Here is a 19,236-nt window from a genome sequence, read left to right as displayed (position 1 = left end):
AAAAATGTACTTGACCCAAGAATGTGAACTCAAGCTGGCATCTCGTCGCCCTGTGACTTCAGCCCTCCTGAAGCTTGTCACATTTTTTTTTTTTTCTAGGCTTACTGAGAGGTTTGCTTTATCAACACATCACACCTCAGTGGTGCTCAGATATTATCTGAGCTGATTGGAGCTCTGGAATCAGTGTTTGCAGGCTGCCCCAAGCGGTCTTAATTAACCCTACCCATGTTTAATGTAGGTTGAATGTTACATTTAACGTATTTGGTTTCTGAGCTGGGACCTGGTCCCCCTGGCAAGGGAGCATCTGTAGCACGGTTTTGCACTCTAGGCGTACAATGCAAGCACTCTGAAGAAGAGTTGTAACTGAAGGAGCTCTCCAGCACGACACAAATCTGAAAAGAAGCTGAAGGTACGCTGTGACGCCAAGTAGGAAGTTGGCTATTAGCAGGAATGCTATTGATCAAAAACAATTTGCCAAAAGTTAAAAAGAATTTTGGGTGGATATATTACAGCAGAAGTCAGATTCTGGATGAATGCTAAGACTAACAAAGCATGTATCAGCTAAAATGTTAATTACAAATTATGCTTTCACATCCAGTGTTGGGACTGACAAGTGCAGTTTGATTTGCTGAGTTAAACCTTCTCCATTTCTTTATAATGTATTTTCTGGGCCTCAGTTTAGAGACCTTATCACTGGGAGGACTTCTTGGATCATCCATCCTCTTTCTCTCCATACCCCGCTGCTGACTACTGGAGCACTGACTCCCCAACTTCTTAGTAAATTTAAAATAAATGAACAAAACAAAACAAACAAACCAAAATAAAACACCAAAGGAACTGCCTGAATCTTTTATAAGTTTAATGATAAAATCATTAAAATGGCCTTCAACAGCACAGATGACAACGATGAGACAAGTCTCTGCCAGTTTTACTAGCATGTAGTTGCCTGAATATGGGGAAGAGAAAGCAGAGGGTGTTTCTGACAATATGATTAATTACAAAATAATTTGCTAGCAGAGCTACTGACTTTGCTCTGTTAAATCCCACTCGGTGGTGAGTACAATGAGAAGTCATTTCATTTAATGCAAGGTACTGATTTAAAGCCTGCCATCCTTAGGTTGTGGATATCTGAAAAAAAAACAGTTCCATTTCTGTTGGACCTCTAGGCTACTGTGTCCTAGAGTAACTTAATGAAAATGCAGTTTAGAAATTAAGAACAAGCGGTGTAGGTTAATGTAATGTTTCTTTGTCTGCCCAAAGAGATTATCGCAAGGCTGAGTTGTTAGGACGTGTTAATCATTGGCAACAGTGGTTCCAAAATAAATGGCTTTTAAGGCTCATTTATTTAAATATCTTAAAGCATCTGAAGAGTGTTCCCCCCATTATTTGCTTCCCCTGCTGCTACTAATAAATGTCTTCTGTTTGCTAGATGCCTTTCACAGTGAAGTTAGTCTCCAGGAGGCTTGCAGCGGTTACGGGTAACATGAATTCACCCATCCCTGCAATGCAGCCAGCTGTAGAGCTGAAAAAGCACCACACATTTCGGCAACAAGTAAACATTTTCAGATAAAATAGCCAGAAAGGGAACTTTTAGGGCACCTTGCTCAAGCTCTCTTGTATTCTCTGTCCTGGCCAAGACAGCAGCATGTGCTGTAATGCTGCCTCACACCTTAGCCTTGGAAATGCACGCTTTATGTTAGCAGCTTTGTGCTTTTTGAAGTTAGGTGAAAACTGCTAATTGCCTAGGAAGACCTGAGAAGGCTGGATGGCTGAACGAGCACAGGTTTTATGACGCAGCACGGAGCTTCTAGGTGTCACGTCCCTAATTTCTTTCAAATGGGTGTTTGATCCTCCAGAGTTCGGTGCCCCAGAACGGGGCTGAGTTGCTGCTCTGTGGCCACACCACCTGAGGGATGCAGTGGACAACCCTGTCCTCCTGGCTCCAAGTCCCATGAGTAGATTTGGGGTGAATCTCAGCTTAACGCCCTCATCCCCTGCAGGAGCTCTGATCACAAGGACAAAATCTTCGTGGGTGGTACGTACATATGCCTGCGGCAGGCTGGTGACACCCCTGGAGAAGTGCAGCTGGTGGTTTACAACAGCACCACGTGAGTAGGGAGAGCATCCCTCTGTTTCCTCCTCATTTCTTTTAAAATGAGAGTGAAGCCTGCGATACAGCCCTAGCAGGTAGTCACCACACTTGAGACTGGCATATTTATTTAATGGCCTGTATAATTCAGAAGCCTGGTTTCACGTGTTCAGGGCTGAAAGCCTTCCCTTGATACTTATTTTTTTGTGCTTTGCATATCGTGTTGCTATACAATCTTTGGTGTTTGCTGCCGGTTATCTAGCCGAGTTGTAACCCAGCCCGCCTGCTCCACCGAGACACGGTGATTCATAAGCAACCCGTACCTACCCGAAAACCAAATAGATTAAAATGGCAGTTTCAATCTGCAGCAGCAACGGGGGTTGTTACAGTCTGGTTGCTGGAGAATTTACTGCAGCCTGCGCCACTGCAATCAGCTGAGCACATCAGCTGATAAGAGATTGTGGGTTTCGTCCTGAAGAGATGGTGAGCTGTCAAATAATGAAGATGAAGTGAGGGAATTATGCTGTTCCTGCTACTGTGCTCCGTGTCCGTGCCACATTGCGTCTTCCCTTTGCTATTGCATATATCATGTCGTGCTGGTAACATCCAGGTTCATCAAGTGGGCTTCTGAGAGCCTGAAACACTGCTTGCAGGACTGTTTGTATAGCTCGCTGCTGGGCCACACTGGGCTCTTTGCTTTGTGAGGCAAAACTGTAGCCTGGCGGCTTGCCTTGAACCCTGGGGAAGAGGGACAAATGCTTCTGGAAAAATGTGAGGAAAAAAGAGTGGGTTGGGATGTGCCTGAGTGTCCTAGTTCTGATGGTGCCTGTAGGAGGTGACTGCTTTGTCTCCTAAAACTTTGTTGTATGGAATTGCTTCAGTAATGATCCCTTGTTATGATGTGGAGTGCGTGGTGAGGGGAATGTCCAGGCCTCCTTCTTTTTAGTAAGATGTTTTTTTTTCTTTCCAAATAGAGGGAGAGGCGGATAAATCTGTTCCAGATGGGAGAAGAGCCGGACACATGGGAGAAGAGTGTGACACATGAGGCAATGCTCGAGTCATGTCTCTCATCCCCATCTGATCAAGCACGGTGGTGTCAGCTCTCTCACTTGAGGACCCAGCGGCAACCCACAACGTCTCCAGGTTTGGTCTGTGTCACGGTTCAAGAGCCGTTTTGTCTCAGGTGATGGGATGGGGGCTATCACAGAAAACATGCAGCAAGGCAGCGTGAGCTGTCCCTGCACTCCCAGGCGTTGTGGGGCTGCCTCTGGCCCGGAGGCTGTACCAGGGAGCTGTCTTTTCTGTGGCTGTTAAGGCAGAACTCTTCAAGCAGGCCGAGGAGAAGCAGGCATCTAATTTTTGCTGAATTTCAGCTGCCTTCAGCTTCTTTGAAAACCCCATTTCCCATGTTTGATGGTTACCGAGGCTGCCTCCGATCTAAAATTAGCAAGTACTTGCTCTTGCAAAGAGCCCCTGGGGGCTGTTTCAGCGGCTTTGCATCAGTTAGCTGGAGCACTGGCACATTACACGAGCGTGTGATGTAAACCTGCAGCGGCCCATGCTGCACAGCCTTTCAGAGCCCGCTCTCTCCTCTGCTTTTCTTCTCTCAATACCAGAATCACAAAAGCAGTCACTGTGGTCCTGAATGCATACGTGCAGCTGGGCTGTCAGCAAGGAATAGATGTGGGCGAGTGGCTGAGGGAGCATGAATGACTGATTGAACGGAGGTAAATGCAACAAAAGCTGTGGGTTGAAAGAGAAGGCTTGGAGCTGGCTCACCCACCATTTTAACATATTCTTTACAATGATGTATACAAGCAAGGAGAGGATTGAGAGGTCCTTACTCCCCCAGCCATTTGAATTCAATTTGGTTTTGTCTTGGGTGCAGTTTTGTTTCTACGCTCTCTTTAGGAGTGGGGAAAATACCTTGGATGCCAGCGCTCTTAAAAGCATGCTTGAATTTCCTGATCCAGTAGGCTGCAGCTCCTGTGAGCACAGGGAATCTCGCTTAACTTACTGCTCCATGGAAAGCTGCTAGATAAGGAGAGCTTGGCTGTGTGCAACTGAGCAACCGACTGACTTGGGGGATTTTCTGATATCCTAAAACCTGAAGTGTTTAGCAAACAGATTAGGGCAGTGAAGCAAAACAGACGTGCAGTCATTTCATTAGCCCGTTCAATTTGATGGTATCTGTGACCTGTTTGTGGAAAAGGGGAACCTTTCCATCACTGAGATGGCTTCTGTCTCGTAGTTCGGCTGTAGCTGGTTATGTAGAAAAGCAAGGGAGGAATAAACACAAAGCGATATGAACAAAAATGCTCAATGCCTGTGTTAGCAGGCGTGTCGCAGAGCAAAACTCGTCCTTTATGGCCTGCTGTGTCGGTGACCAAGCAGGAGGGAAGCGCGTGGGCAGGATATCTGTTGGCTTCCCTTCCTCCAGGCATGTACTGGGCTGAGATGGGGGGAATCAAGGGAAGAGCAGGGCGGCAGGCCGAGCTGTTCACATGGATGCAGCAAGTGTTGGAGCAACGAACACCAGGAGTAGAACAAGTGTTATTGTCTGGCTTCTCCTGGGGCTGGGGGGTTCGCCTGCCTTCCCGTAGGTGAGGCTGTGGAATGAGCCCTGCCTGACCTCATTAGCTTTGGTTTTTAATTATGCTAATTTGTACTCTTGGCTGTGACTTGCTTTATCGCCTTTGAGTTTTTGGGCAGGACAATGAGCTATAGCAGCACCTTGCCCTTGGCCAAGCAGCCTCTTTCCAACCTGCTGCTGGCACCAGAGGAATACACACGTGTTCTTCTGCAAGCAACAAAATCCACGTGCCTCATCAGGCACACCGTCACGTTTTGTACTGCTGCCTTGCTGAGATGTAAGGAGGCTGCTTAAATTAGCTCAGGGAAGTGGAGCCTGCCATAACTGTACGTAATTTGGTTGGACTTTGCTTCGACTTCATTTGGACAGTGGCTAGATGGGCTGTGCAGGTCAAACTTCTCCTTTTCTTCAGAAGGACCATAAACACTTGAAATCCCAAACTTTTGTAATCCTAACTATTAATCTGGGTTATCTGGTGCAAGTCAGACCTCTCTCATTCAGAGGTGAGCTACGGACTAGTTCCCCTGTACAAGGAATAATCACAGGGTTGTAATGGCTGTCAGGCCTGGATAGCTCACCAGCACTGCTGTGGCTGTGGCCGTAGCATTTGGAAGAATCAAATCTCGTGTCTGAAATCTTAGTTCAGCCGTGTTGCAAACAGGGAGCTACCTTTTTCCTATCACTTCAAACATCACAAATCTGTCACTGTATTTCAACCTTCATGCAATTAACCCGGCTCCTAACGGGGGACTCGTGGCCACTCGGTCACTGCTCTGGAGGAGCTGGCAAAGGAATACTGGGAGGGAAGATCCCAGCACAAGGACTATTTATGTGCTGAGCCCCACCCAGTGGTTAAGCCATCTTGTTTTATTCGGGACAGGGAAGGAAGCCTGCTTTGCATCCACCAAACGACTGACTGACCTTGTCTGATAAAATAATGCTACCCCTGTTGTCCTTACAAGGCAAAATAGTCAGTGTTTTGCAGCACTGGGCTGTAGGAAGTGTTACTATTTCAAAATAGCTTTGCTTGGTGGCATAGGGATGGCAGAAGCAGAAGTGTAGCTTTCTCTGAGATGATACAGGGAAACCAACCCATACTTTAGAGAGCTCGTTTTGCTAGTCATGATCTCAGCTTAATTTTGCAAACACTACGTGCTTTTACTCTGAAATGCCTCCAGTGTGCAGTTTTGTTTATGTTACGTATTTTTTGCAAGGCATACAATTGGGCACAAATCTGACATCCAGTATGTGAAATTGGTAACAGAAACAGGACCAGTGTTCAGATCGACCGTCAGAATGCAAGATGTTGTTAAAAACACTTCTGAAAATAATAATCAAAACAAGGTAATGCATGCTGTGTGATGGCAAGTGAGTTCAGTGTTCATCCTCACTTAGCAGGGCACACTAACAAAAAGTGTCCAGAGGATAAATACCCCCGCCTGAGGAATTTTATTATGCTTCCTTTCCTCCAGGACTTGTTTTGCAATGTTGACATCTTGTAAACTTCTACTTTAGGTGGGCAGGAGAAAATAAGGAATGATGTGACAGTGCTCAAATGGCACAGAAATGATCGGAACAGAAGAATGTTGCCTCCTCCTTCTTCCCTTTTGCTCTACTCCTACCCCAGGCATCTAATGCTGAAAAAGAAAAATACTGAAGTTGTTTTACCACAAGAGGTGAGTTATGCTGGTGTGATTTAGCCTTGTTTTAATAAATTGAGGCAAGTTAAAGTGTGGTGTAATGGCAAGGTAAAAGCTGTTCGATGGATCAAGGAGAGAAGGACCCTCTGCAGAGCTGAGGTGGAAGTTTCTTTGGTCTCACCACTTTTCGGTCAGCCTTGCTTACCACAGCTCTGGTACCACAGATTGACTGAATCCACCTTAAAATCTAAGATTAACGTAGGTTGGTGGCTGTATTGGCTGTGATGGGCTTTTTGAGGGCACACTTTGACAAAGGCAGACAAAGGCTCCCCCCTTGCCTAACCATTTCTCATTCTCCATCTCCTTCCACCAGAGCAGGGTGTGTCTCCACACTGCCTTCATGTGCTGTGACCACGACAGCCAATGTGGGCTCCATTTTGCAGCTAGCCAGCTTCTGGTATTTGCTTCTCTGGTTAAAGGCAGGTGGGGAACAAAGCAAAACAAAACCCTGCCACATTTGTGTTTTTTTCGCCTTTTGGCTTTTTCTTTTTCCTCTTCTTTGTGTATCACCAGGTAGGTGATCTGTGTAGATGGCAACAATAAATTTTTTTTACTGTATTAAGTTCTCCATGCATGATTTTATCTGTTCAGACAACTAATGTGCCTTAGATACATGAGCATGTTTCTTATTTAACGTGCATCTGCAAACAACTGCAGCTCATATATGCGTTTTTACCTTTTAATTCTGGTGCTCTCTTCCAGTGGTTTTGCTGCCCGTGTCCAACACCTGCTGGCTGTGTGCTACAGGGTCCTTGCAGAGGTGAGCACTGAGGCCTGGGTGCTCTGCTCCTGGGTTTTGTTGTCTGTAAGAAGAGGCTCATCCAAGCTTTGTCACCACTGTTGAGAGCTGGCAGCGATGCTGGATCAGCCCTTCCACTTGCTTGTCCTAGCAGTCCAGCCCAAGGTGACTGCCACTTCCCTGGGACCATTTTCTGTCTCCATTCAACACTTTCCTGCCCTTCTCATGCAGTTCTTGGTTTCAGTTACTACAGCCTGATGTGCCTAGGATGGAGCAAGACAGAGCACGGACCTCCGCCTCGCTTCTGGATGTCTTGGGGCCTGCTTCTGCAGCGATTCACTTCAGGGTCGCTTCCGTGATGCTGAAGCTTGTCAGGCCCAATGCTGGTCACCGTGAATGAAGGGGATGAGCAGTCAGTCTGCATGGTCCTGCCTCCCTGCATTAACACCCCCTCGAGGACTGTCAGGGTAGGTCTTGTCATTTGACTCCTGCTAAGTCACAGGAACGATTTCCTACCAGGACTGGAATGAATCTCCTGCATCACTTAACCTACAGCCCTTGCAGGAAGTTCTTTAATAACACGAAGGCAGAACATCAGTTTAATCCTTATTCTGCTGTACATTACACTATTGTTGTTGCACTACAAATATTTTTTTCATAGCATCCAGCAAGGGCGTCCTGCACCCTCAAGGACGACCAGCTACGTCTGAACCGTGAGTTGCCTCAGCAAAAAGTGGAAAGTATTTGAGCATTGACAATTCTGTGAAAGCTCCCCTGTAACGAGGCTCATCTAGGCAGAACCGTCCGTGTCCCCTTTGAGGTCAGCAGCCTGTTGTGAGCTGTGGCTTGCTGGTAACTGCAGTCACTGAACTTGCCTGTGGTGCTTGCTTTCTCTTCAGTGTTACCGGGTTTAAAATACTCCTTTTGGAATGGATTATCAGTTGAGTTCAATGGGATAGGTGCTGATAGCTGCAGGGGTAGAGTGGTGGTGATTTGCTGGTTGGTCAGTTAGTGAATCTGTTAGCTTACAATTTTGATAACATTGTAGAGCACCTACAACAGAGATCTTGGGTCAGCTAGGCTTTTAGGCTCTCATGATTTACATGTACGTAATTGTTCATGCTGAAGTGAGACTTGCTGCTGTTTCCTCTTGGTAATGCACATTTGGTTAGCAAAACTTTAGGACTTTCTGCAGAATGTCTGCTGATAAACTTGTCTGAAGCTTTGTGACACACCTTGGGGAAGTGCATGGAAATCCTACAGCAGCAAACAGTGTGAACACGAGAGAAGAGGGGAACGTATGCTTTTATTTTTGAAGAAGAACAATGATTTTACTTGTAGCTTACACATAATTAACTACACCAGAATTCAGAAATTCTCTTTGAAGGAGGCGGGGGGGGGGAAGCATCTGTCCCATCCCTTCATTCCCACTCTCAGGCCTCAGCTGTCTGCCTCAGAGCAGGGGTTGGGGGCACTCAAACAAAACCCAAATGAACAAAAGCCCTGTTTTCAACTTGTTGCTTGGAATTTCATACCATAGAAGCCACATTGTCATGAATTACATACAATTTAAAAAAAAAGAAAAAAAAAAAAGATTTTGGACACCAGCACCAATTGATCTGAGATATCGGACATGAAAGATACTGAGTTGTTTTTTTTTTCTCTTCTACATTAAAATACCAGCAGTCAGAGGAGGCATTGGACTATTTGTGTCAAATACTCCCTCAGTTGAAGATCAGAGCAATAAAGGCAAGCAAATCTCTGGTGCTGCAAGTATTTCTTCGCTAAAGTGGCACTGTGTGTCTTCCCCATTGATTTCTTGGATCCTTTTGAGACTAGCCTGCTCTCTGTAGGATAGCAGTACTTCTGTGACAGTGGCAAAAGTAGCTGTCCCAGCTGCAGGAGCTGGAAATACTATTGCTTTTTGCACATCAGGGCTCAAGATTAAAGTTGTTCCAGTGACAGCTTTAGCTGTTTTAAATATTTACTGTTATTATACTTCTGTTGTGCAACAGTGAGACATTGTGCCTGTCAAACGCTGGGTGCACTTGCTGCCTGAAAGAATGATAGAGCCTCAGGAAACTGGGGGGAGATTAAAAAAGAAGAAAAGAGTTTGTGCTGGCTGGAAGGGCTGGCCTGAAATTTATCAGTGTCTTCAGTGGCTAAAGCTTGCTTGTGAAAATTTCCTACTAAGAGAATGCTGCATTGATTAAAAATATGAGGGGGCACTGACTGTCTTCTGCTGTCTGCCCTGTTCAAGGATTCCTGAAGCTTTTTGTTTTTTAAATCTCACTGATGTTGCTGGGGCCTATACTTGTTTTTTTGAGGGCTGACTTTGGCCTTTATATTTCTATCAGCTTCTTTGCTCTTATTACCATGTAGTGATTGTTTCTTCTGTGCTTAAACTTTTAGCAAAAGGGAATTCCCTGGCTGTGTTCCCAACTGGAGCTGAAGCTAGGCTTGGAACAGGAGCCTACCTGTCATACCTGCTGTACTCGGTGCACCTGGGCATGTGAGTGAAGCAGCAAAAACTGAGAACGTGAGTTGCTTTGTTATGGGTTAGCCTAAACCACCCTGGGTTGAAGATTGTGGAGTATGTGTACCACATGTCATAAATATAAATATTTGTACACAGAACACTCTTTTTTCTTTTTTTTTTTTTTTTTTTTTCTCCCCCTCCTTAGAGGGAAGTTACAGTCTGGGGGAGTTGATGGCTTCTAGTTTGGATCAGGTACAGCTGCTAAATTGTTACAGACACAAACACGCACACACCCTTAGTAAGCCTGAAACATTTCCTTGATGTAAGTTTCTGTGCTCTGTTTTTTGAAAGTTCTACTTTTGTTAGTTTACTACTGACCTGAAATCTCAGCATTTTCATGGTGCCCTCCTACAGAGGCAAACGAGTCGCTGAGCCACTGCCTCTCACCTGGCAGCCCAGAGAGGAGCTTGGATCTGGCCTGGAGGTCCGTGAGGACTGACCCTGGAAAGGTCCCGTCATCTCCTTCACTACAGAAGCAAACTCCAGGTATGCAGTTGACGAAATTGTTCGTGATTTGTATTTTTTTCTTCTGTTTATATTTGGCCTCCTTGGGAATGATTGCCAGGAGACACACCGACTAGCTCGGTTTATAAGAATATATGCTTTTTGGGGGGATGGGAGGATGGGGAATTTCTTAAAAGAAAAAAGTGCGCCTTACACACATCTAGATTTTCAAATAATTTTGCCCAATCCTTTTCTACATGGCCAGTTAAGTCTCGAACCTCAGAGCTCCGCTCCTATAAAGCCTGAAAATCTCAAGTCCCTCAGTTGGCAGGCACTGACTCTATTTCCAGATCTGGGAGACATTATACGTTTCAAGGATTTTGCTCTGGCTCAAATAGCTCAAGAGAAGCCTTTGTATGGAATACAAAGCTGTGTTGCCACATTAATACAGCAGTCACTGAATATTTATAACTTCATAGCAATACATCTGCAGTATTTGTGGGAGTGTTTCTACAGAAATGGGAGGTTTCCCCAGAGAACAGATAATTTCCTGAAAATGTTTAATCAGCCCATTTGAAATAGAATTTTAATTAGCCTAAAACCATATGTGGACACTAACTCTCCTCTACAAGGTTCTCTCATTATTATAAAATCCCAATATTGTCTCTCTGGCTTATTTTTATTTGTAATGGGTCTTGGCACAATGAGTTGTTGAAATTGAGGAAATGTGACCCTCAGTGCTCATAAGCCTGATCAAATCCACCCCCCCCACACACACCTTCCAAATTAACATGTAGTTAGGGAGCAAGATTTGTGCATATTTTCAAGGTTTCTGATTATAAAGGAGTTTTCAGTTTTTCCTAACTGAAGTCTAAGTGCAAGCATCTCTTAGTACACGTGAAGCAGAGATTCAGAGTACTGAGAGCTTGAGGGGAGGCTCGCTATGACCAGCTCAGGTTCCTAAAGATGTCAGTGAACAACACACTACTAATGGACTAGCAGACTATGATCTCTGTGGGGCTTCTTTGGACAACAACATGCTTACCTGTATTTTAAGACTGTTTTCACAAAGCTCAGATAATGAAGGGGGAAGACGTCTCATTAAGCTACTACTTACCTGAAATTTAAAGTGTTCTTTTACCCTCTGCAAGGTGCATATGTGATCTTTTTCTCCTTTTTTGGGTATAAGCAAGCCTTCTTCCATCCTCCTTGTATCATCACATGTTCACTTAAATGTTGGAATATAGCACTGTGTGAACGCAGGCTATTATACCCATTAATTGTAGTTTATTCCTTTATTTATAATGTGTAAATGCAATAGGGAGGTTTTTTTTTTTGTTTTGTTCTGAGTATCATTTATCTTAGGCAACTTATTAAACAAAGCACAGTTTTCTTTAAACATGCTTCTTGTAATCACTTTAATGCGTTAGTATATAATTAGTACTGATTTACATTTTTAATTTATACAGTTTGACTTTAGAAATTAGCTTCACTTTGAACATAATTATTTAAACTCACGATGGAGTGCAATTATTATTATTATGAAAGACAAATTTATATACAAAGTTTATACAGAAATGCATTAATGAAAAGTAAAAACTAAATTTCGTGTTTTATAACTTCATGATCTTTGTAACTTTTCATATTCTTCCTCTTTTGTGCATAAAAATCTCCTTTTAAACAACTCTTGAACATTATTGAAAAACTGAAATGAGTTTATAAACAATTAACCGAAGCACACAATATCTTAATATATATCTTCAGCTGTCAATCTGGAGAGAAAGATCAGCAAAGAAAGGGTGTTGAATTAGTGGTGACTTCACAAGGAGCCTTACTAATTTGCTCTTGTGATACTGGATTTCTTCCAGAGTTGGCCCAGGTGTGTGATGCCAAGACACTGGAAATGTGATGGGCGCAGCGTAACTTGCTGGAGGCTGAGCTTCTCTGGGGTGCACACCACTTGGAGACGTGGGGATTGCCAAACAGAGGAAAGCTGGAGATTTGCACTGTAAGAAACAATAAGAAATGTTACTGACTGGGCTGTTTGTGGTGTTTTAGACAGATCACAGTATTTGTTGAAATGAGCATGAGGGACTCGCAACAAGAGTCTCCTTCTTTAGATCCACCTACTGAGTATCAGCTCCAGTATTCTCTCTCTTTGCACAAGAAAGTACGGTGATCTGTGGAGAGGTGCAGTCAACGTAGCTCAGAAGTTCTGAGCTGGAGTTGTTTGCAGAATTATGATATTACCAATAGAAATGTAGTATTTTCATGTTTTAGCTCCTTTTTTTTTTCTTTTTTTTTTCTTTTTTTTTTTTTAAATAATCAAACACAAAAATTTCCGCACAACCTCTCATAAGGAAATCCAGCACTATGAAGTTGTTTGTACTGGATTGTCACCAGACTCTTTTTTTAAAAAAAATTCTTTATCTGTTCAGGAAATGTCCAGTTCTCCTAAGTGCTGTACACAGATTGACAAAGCAATGAAATACAAAGAATACTGGAGTGTTAGGTTTCTACTAAAACCATGAATTTCAAACATGCAGTTTCTCAGAGAATTTTAGACTTTCACCTTAAATGCATATTTTTGGTGTATGCAAATGAACATTTCCTGTCAAACCTTGTTGTTTTTCTATTAATATGATATCTCTGTAAGTGGTTTAAAAGAGGAAGGGTAAAAAATAACCCCCAAACTACCAAGCTTTTTATGTCTTGCCAGGACTATTCTGCTACTTTACAGTTATGGCACAGGTGCCTCTATAAGGTTTTGCTTTTCAAAACTATCTTTAATGCTATTGTATTGCAACTCCTCTGAACCAATTTGGAGACAAAAAAAAACAACAAACACAGCAAGAAAGCTATAGAGAGGCCATATTTTGCAGAAGAGGAGATCCTCTGAATTTGGCATGGATAATTCAGAAGCAATTTATAGAATGTGCTGGATGAATTGTGTTTTGCAAGTTCTCCCACAACTAATTCACCTTCTCTCTCCCACATGATGATTTTCTAAAAGCGACAGAGATCACCTATTCTAACCCCAGGGGTAGTTCCCACTCCCCCCTTGAATGATTCATCTCACTTTAGCAATCTGCAATTTATAAGCACCTCTGCTATTACTAAGTTTTTCATCAAAACAGTTCTTTCCAGCTTTAGGGCTGTTAGCCTTTGGAGCTTTTTTAGCTATTTGGCGTAGGTGACTTCAGCCCCACTCAAGGAAAGAGCAGTTAGGAAATCCCATGTAGAATTCAAGAGCAGACCTGCCTCTTGAAAAGGGAGGGAGTAGGTTATTTTTTTTCATTTTCAGATCATGCCATAGAACTATCTTTTTTTCAGTTTTGTAAGGATTTTGGATTTAGAAGATAAGCAGCAGGAATGGAGGTACCTGTTTTATGGTGCAGGCGCTGTATTCCAGTGAGCAGAAGAGCATCAGGCTCCAGTGATGAGACATGGGAATACAGTTCTCATAGGGACAAGTTGCCCTCCCCTCTTACATAAAAGAAGGGCAGCAGCAAAGACCTCACTGAAGGTTATCTGTTTTCAGTGCCACAAAAATAATGCTGCACCTGTATAATGTGCTGTTCTGCAGACTTGGAAAAGCCAGAGAAGCAAATTGAATCAAAATAACTTAGCTAACAAAGCCTTTATTATTTTTGCCTTCAGGGATAAGTTGTATCATTTTGTTGTTGTGAACAAATCCTATTTAGTTCCTTTTATAACTCTAATAATGAAAAATTCAAAATACTACTCACTGCTACAATTTCCATTTTTAAAGTTTCAGTATCCCTATCAGGGCCTAAACTCATCTAAAGGAAAGGAAGCTGAAGAAGAAATATAACTGACTTTGGGAGCTACTCAGTCCAGACTATTCTTGGAGAGATCAACAAACCGAAGAAATTCAGTGCTTATTCAGGTACTATTCAAGATATCATAAATTTGGTAAAGATCTCAAGGACAAGAATTGTGCATACACTGACAGGATGCAGACATCCTTGTTCTTGGCCTTACACTTTTAATGGCAATCATCCTTCTATGCAAAAGAAAGTTTGTGTGCTCCCTTCATTTTTACAGGGAAATTTTCCAGGTGATTATTTCACTATAGCCAATGCTCAGAATGAATGCAAGGTAATTCACGAGGTCTGTAACCTCAGCTGGTGATCTAAGTTCAGTTCCTGGTAACCTGGTTCTCAGCACAGAGGCTGAAAACAGAATTGATTAAAATATACAAACAATAAACAAGCAAAAATAATAAATGCTGTAAAATATTTACTTTTACTTAGCAGTAAGCCTAATGATGTATTTTCAATGAATGGCAGACAGGTAGTTTTAAAACTGCTATGCGATTATATGTGGAAGGACACAGGTAGCAAATAGCAATGAAACTATTAGAGATCTCATTAGGTGCCTGCAAGCAAGACAGTTGAAATCACTAACAATTATCAGAAAATTCTGCTGTTCAGGGAGACTGTATCACCACCAGTAAGTTTTCAAGCACTTAAATGACCACTGTCTCTGGGTTAATCAGCGTTTTTGTACAGATCTAGGAAACTTCTTTGTATCTGTACAACTTTATTTAAATATTCAGTGTGTTTGATACTGCTAGTGTGTTCTGTACGCTCTAATACAGCCTTTATTTGTAAGCCTTTTAGTGGAGTGTCAAACTGCTTGCAAATTTGCCCTAAGGTAACAAGAATAGGTTGAAGCCTGGCAAAAGTAAGTTCTAATATAAACCAGAGTGTCTGTTGGTTATGTTTATCTTGTGAAATCAGACCTCTGACTGAGATACTCTTCCACTCTATTATGTGAATGCACTCTGACGAAAAGTACTTCCACAAGCATTAGTTTCCATGACGAATAATGTCTGTGTGTGTTTGTATACATGCTCTTACCTCTGTTAATTAGGCATCTGTTCCTTGTCTGTTGGGGTCCTTGTCGGACACTAAAAAGAAAGAGATGCAATTAATGAATAGTCATGTATATATCAGTGATAAATTAGGCCAGTACAGAATGTCTTTAAAGTTGAATAATTCTCAAAGCACATACCTAGGGTGAGTCGCCTGTTATGTGTTTTCCTTCAAATGTGAATACAGCACACATCCCCGGGAGCAGAGGAGTAATAGAGCAGCCACAAAAATAGGTGAGTGTTATGTGGGAGAATGACATGAGGTGGGCTTTGTACTTTTAACAGCACGACTGGCCTCTTTTGGTGGTGTAAAGATGTGCATTTGTGATGGTGAAGTATATTAGCAAGGCCTGAGGAGTAAGTACACAGAATATCCAGTTGTCTTTCTGAATTCCTTAGCTAACGGTTTGACTGTGGGCTTTGGCTTGTGAAGACCTGATTTGGTGACAAATGGGCAGGAAATTGATTTTTTTTTTTAACTGTGAGCATCATATGAAGCTAAAAATACTTAAGAAACTGGAAATAAACCAGGTGAAAGATGTCGCTTCACAAATCCAATGGGCAGCATCATTAACTGACAACAAATACATATTTACAAGACTGGCAGCCCTGTTGAAGTTGTGAAAGAAAAAAAAATATTTTTTATGACTTCCACACACTCCAGTGCCATGTTACAAAAGTTAATCTATGCTTGAGGATGCTGAGTTATTTTGACTTGGCTAACAGTTCAGTAAGGAAGTTTGAGTTCCCATGGCTCCAGATGTCAAAATCAGGGTCTGTCATTGCTCATCTTCCTATTGGCCACCAGGCTGCAGATTAAGTGCTGCTTCGGGGAAATGTCTCCTTAGATGCCACCTGCAAGCTGGAGCGGAGTCAACTGATGAATAAGCACTCTGCGAGCAACTTGGACTAAAAGCAAGGTGCTGATGAGGGGTTGAGGAATGAAGCCAGACGTTGGGGGATAGTGAAGCTAATCAATAAGCTGACAGTTTGTGAAAGCTACATTGTACTCCTCTGGGTGGTTTTTGGATGAGGCTGAGGAAGAGATTTGGTCTTTGGCAGCTGGTAGAGCAAACTTAATTAGACTTTACTGTCTGCTTTACAGTCATAGGCGTCTACAAATGTGGATATCAGAATCTGTAAGAAGTTTTTTTGGAGGTTGCTTTTATGGCAGGGAATGGCCTTACAGGAGCGGGTCTGTACTGAGCAGTCCACAGCAGCAGGCAGTGAAGTTGTTCTTCTGGATACGAAGGCCACTCTCAGTGACAGACAGACACCAGTAATGACCAAGCCTGTAAGTACCTACTGATCAACAGCTAACAGCTCAGCTATGAAATAAATTGGTTTCACTTCTGTTCCCTGTGAAAAACTCATTGGGAAAAGCTCCTTGCCTTCCACAGCAGCCCAGCTACCCTGCCAGTCTTGACAAGGATCCCAAGACTGGAACAGAGTCTGGATGGCCTGTTTGTCCCACAGGTGTATTTGTCACTGGAGGACTATGCCTCTGACATGCCTCCCAAGGCCTGCCTTTATTTAAAACTATTAAATTACTGACTATTTTTTTTTTCTTAAAGGCTGAGCTTAATATTTGCATAAGGTAGTATTAGTTTTCTGAAGTCCATCTGAGTTATCATTTGTCTTTGTGGCCTTTGCCTTGCTCATTACCCAGCAGTGAAGCAGTTCTTGCTGCTGTGCTGAGTGGAGAGCAGCTTATCAGTTATTCCCCGTTTTGATGGGGAATCTTATACAACACAAATCGGTATCCCTAAAACAAGACCTAGTTCCAGGTTCCACAGAGATCAGCTATGAGGGGATAACTACATGTATGTACAGGCAATTCAAAGCATCTTATGTAGTTTCTGCAATTTTGTACTTATTTTTAGATGCTGGATGACTAAATCTGTGGGATGTGGCACATAAGGAGCCATAATGTAACTGCACTAGAAGGCAGATTTTTAAATCTCATTTTCAGAAACAGCTAAGTGAGATTCGTACAGGTAACTCAAATGTCTAAAAGACTCAGGTAGGCACAGTGTAGGTTTTTTAAAAATACGTGTGTGTTACGAATATGGACACAGCACGCATGTAAAAGCTACACTCCTTTAGGACTTTAAAGGAAACTTGTCTCATCATCCTCATGTTGATGTTATTTAAGCTGCTGCCATTTGTTCTGCTCAGGGACAAGCACAAGCCCATGCAACTAGAGTTTTGCTTTATGCTTAAGGGCAAGGAATCAGTTACCACGGAGCATGCTGAAGTCTAACCATGTTTGGACGCTCGTCCTGCCCTTGTGGGACCCTACAGCAGCAGGATGCAGCCACCATGATGTGAGAGCCTTTTGGCTGTCTTGGTTCGGTAACCTGCCTGCCACAGGAGACCTATGAGGACTTCAAATGCTGAGACATAGATCATCAGTTCAGCTGTTTCCGTCCCGTTATCCTCTCTCGTCTTTCTCGTCTCACGGTATTTTACGGTTGGAAAAGTGGCTTTCCAAGTCATGTACGTGCCTAACTTACAGATAAAATTTCCCATAGGCAGTAGACTACTTCTAGTTCAGCACTACAACGGTTTCAGGGAAGGTGCCAAGAGAAACCTTACATGCCTGAAAAAAACGTAAGTTGTTCACATTTGAAAATGGAGCTTTGGTCCCCAAATCATTTATGTACTGCAATGAAATTTTACTAAAGATTTGTTGTTGTTGTTCTGTTGGCTGGCTTACATCTCTTCTTGGCAAAAGAAAAAGGTAAGGTATTATCAATGCCTATAGATTAGACCATGTATTTATTACATAGTAGTGAGACAAATTATTGCCTGTCTGTACTTTTCCACAAATGAACATTCTATATGCTTAGTCCTTATATAGTTGTTCTTAAAATAGTCATTGTTGCCTTTTTTTTGGGTAGATATTTCACTCCAAGAGTGACAGAATTTCCTTTTGCTTTGCAGTCTTCTTGTATGTGTGTGCTAGGCAGTCCTATATTAAAACTGTTGCAAAATGAGATATAGACTTCAGGATAGTAGCAAATGTTATAATGGAAGACTGAAATGACTGCTCCTCTCATTAATAGCTTTCATTACAGTGGAAGCAAGATCAAGCTTAACAAGAAACTAAAAATTAAGTTCCTTACTTATAGCAGAAATTTTCTTCTCTCATTAAAATAAAACTCAAATTCCTTTTTTAACAGGATTCTGATAGGATCTGTTTAAATGCTAAATCAAGTCTTCAAAACAGCCTAGGAAAATGGATCTCCAAATCCTGATTTCAAACATGGAGCTCAGAGATAGTCCCATGTTTTTAAAGGTACAGCTGGGGAGTCTGTATACAGAGGTAAGAACTAGGATTTGTTAAACAAATCTGAACTGCTAGCATTCATGCATACAGTTCCATTAAATGGCATGTGGTACAAAAAGTCTCTGCAATGAATGCTTTCAGGTCTGCTTTCCTTACGAATTATTGAAGAGAAAAGAATGCAGTTGTTATTTTTGTTTCAGGCAATTTATTTCTGTCTGGACTTAGGTATTGCTTTTCTGAGATCTTTCTTTACTCTTGTCATTAATATCCCTCCAGCTGTAGAGTTCCATCTGTTAACAGTTCTTAGGTTCAAGAATTTAAATCTTTGATAATATGTGTACTGTTGGACAGGAGAGGGGCCTACATAATTATTCTTCCTATTGTATTTCTGCTTTATATTATATTTCTGCTTTATATTCATCACAGGAAATAAAACAGCATAACAGAGGGCAGGGAGGTTAGGATCAGAAGGGAACATAGTGATCATTATCTGAGTTACTGGATAATACAAGCATTATTGTTACAGAAAAATTTAAATTCTGGTGTTGATACTACATTTCTGCTGGTATGATTCACTAACTAACTGGATTATGGAGAGAGAGGACAGCACCAGCAACAGGATTGATGTGGCCTTAAAATAAAACCCTACGGCCACATAGTTTCCCACAATCGCCCTCGTGTCATGGCAAACTTTGCTCTGCCTACAGAAAACAGCTTTTAGGAACAAATGTGGCAATCCCAGGTCCTGAGGCTCTGAGCACCTTGTGACGGCGATGCTGGGCCCCCTACAGACCACGGAGGACTTGGATTAAAGCTGAAATAAACAGTCTGAACTGCAACTCTGCCTCTGGGCCAGCAAGAGTTTCCCTTAATTACAGTATCTTAACTATCAAGTCTATGTAAACACAACACTGCCTAATAGAATAATGAAAGCAGTACT

The 19,236-nt window shown here is 42.4% G+C and overlaps 2 protein-coding genes across 6 annotated transcripts in view; one reads left to right on the top strand and one right to left on the bottom strand.

The window, feature by feature from the left end:
- Nucleotides 1-1,193: 1,193 nt before the first annotated feature.
- LOC311436881 (uncharacterized protein) lies at nt 1,194-19,229 on the top strand. Of its 4 annotated transcripts, XM_084519433.1 has the most exons (14): nt 1,194-2,108; nt 3,064-3,232; nt 6,198-6,358; nt 7,085-7,142; nt 7,366-7,588; nt 7,783-7,941; nt 9,534-9,660; nt 10,015-10,146; nt 11,973-12,112; nt 13,877-14,014; nt 15,149-15,238; nt 16,110-17,617; nt 18,190-18,332; nt 18,823-19,229. In XM_084519433.1, exons 2-5 carry the CDS (start codon nt 3,091-3,093, stop codon nt 7,377-7,379), a joined length of 375 nt encoding a protein of 124 aa, XP_084375559.1. In that variant the 5' UTR covers nt 1,194-2,108; nt 3,064-3,090; the 3' UTR covers nt 7,380-7,588; nt 7,783-7,941; nt 9,534-9,660; nt 10,015-10,146; nt 11,973-12,112; nt 13,877-14,014; nt 15,149-15,238; nt 16,110-17,617; nt 18,190-18,332; nt 18,823-19,229. The 4 variants fall into 4 exon arrangements, 1 of the variants encoding a protein (XP_084375559.1); XR_014693149.1 differs by lacking the exons at nt 1,194-2,108; nt 3,064-3,232; nt 6,198-6,358; ... (3 more) ...; nt 9,534-9,660; nt 10,015-10,146 and having other exon boundaries at nt 11,985-12,112; nt 16,110-16,298; nt 17,229-17,617; nt 18,190-19,229; XR_014693147.1 differs by lacking the exons at nt 1,194-2,108; nt 3,064-3,232; nt 6,198-6,358; ... (3 more) ...; nt 9,534-9,660; nt 10,015-10,146 and having other exon boundaries at nt 11,985-12,112; nt 15,192-15,238; nt 18,190-19,229.
- Nucleotides 11,509-19,236, bottom strand: part of BANK1 (B cell scaffold protein with ankyrin repeats 1) — a 133,080-nt gene continuing 125,352 nt past the window's right edge. Inside the window, exons 14-15 of one of the 2 annotated variants that reach the window (XM_084519430.1) lie at nt 14,991-15,040; nt 11,509-12,110 (exon numbers count right to left, since the gene is read on the bottom strand). In XM_084519430.1, the coding sequence (XP_084375556.1) occupies nt 14,996-15,040 (45 nt within the window). In that variant the 3' untranslated portion in view covers nt 11,509-12,110; nt 14,991-14,995. Of the gene's footprint in view, nt 12,111-14,990; nt 15,041-17,062; nt 17,607-19,236 lie in introns of those variants that run through there. The other variant, XM_084519429.1, reaches the window with a different exon arrangement.

The sequence above is a fragment of the Aythya ferina genome (assembly GCF_964211825.1).
Source record: "Aythya ferina genome assembly, chromosome: 4".
In the NCBI taxonomy this organism is placed as follows: domain Eukaryota; kingdom Metazoa; phylum Chordata; class Aves; order Anseriformes; family Anatidae; genus Aythya; species Aythya ferina.
The sequence above is the reverse complement of the archived record's forward strand: the minus strand, read 5'-3'. Positions and strand labels throughout refer to the sequence as shown.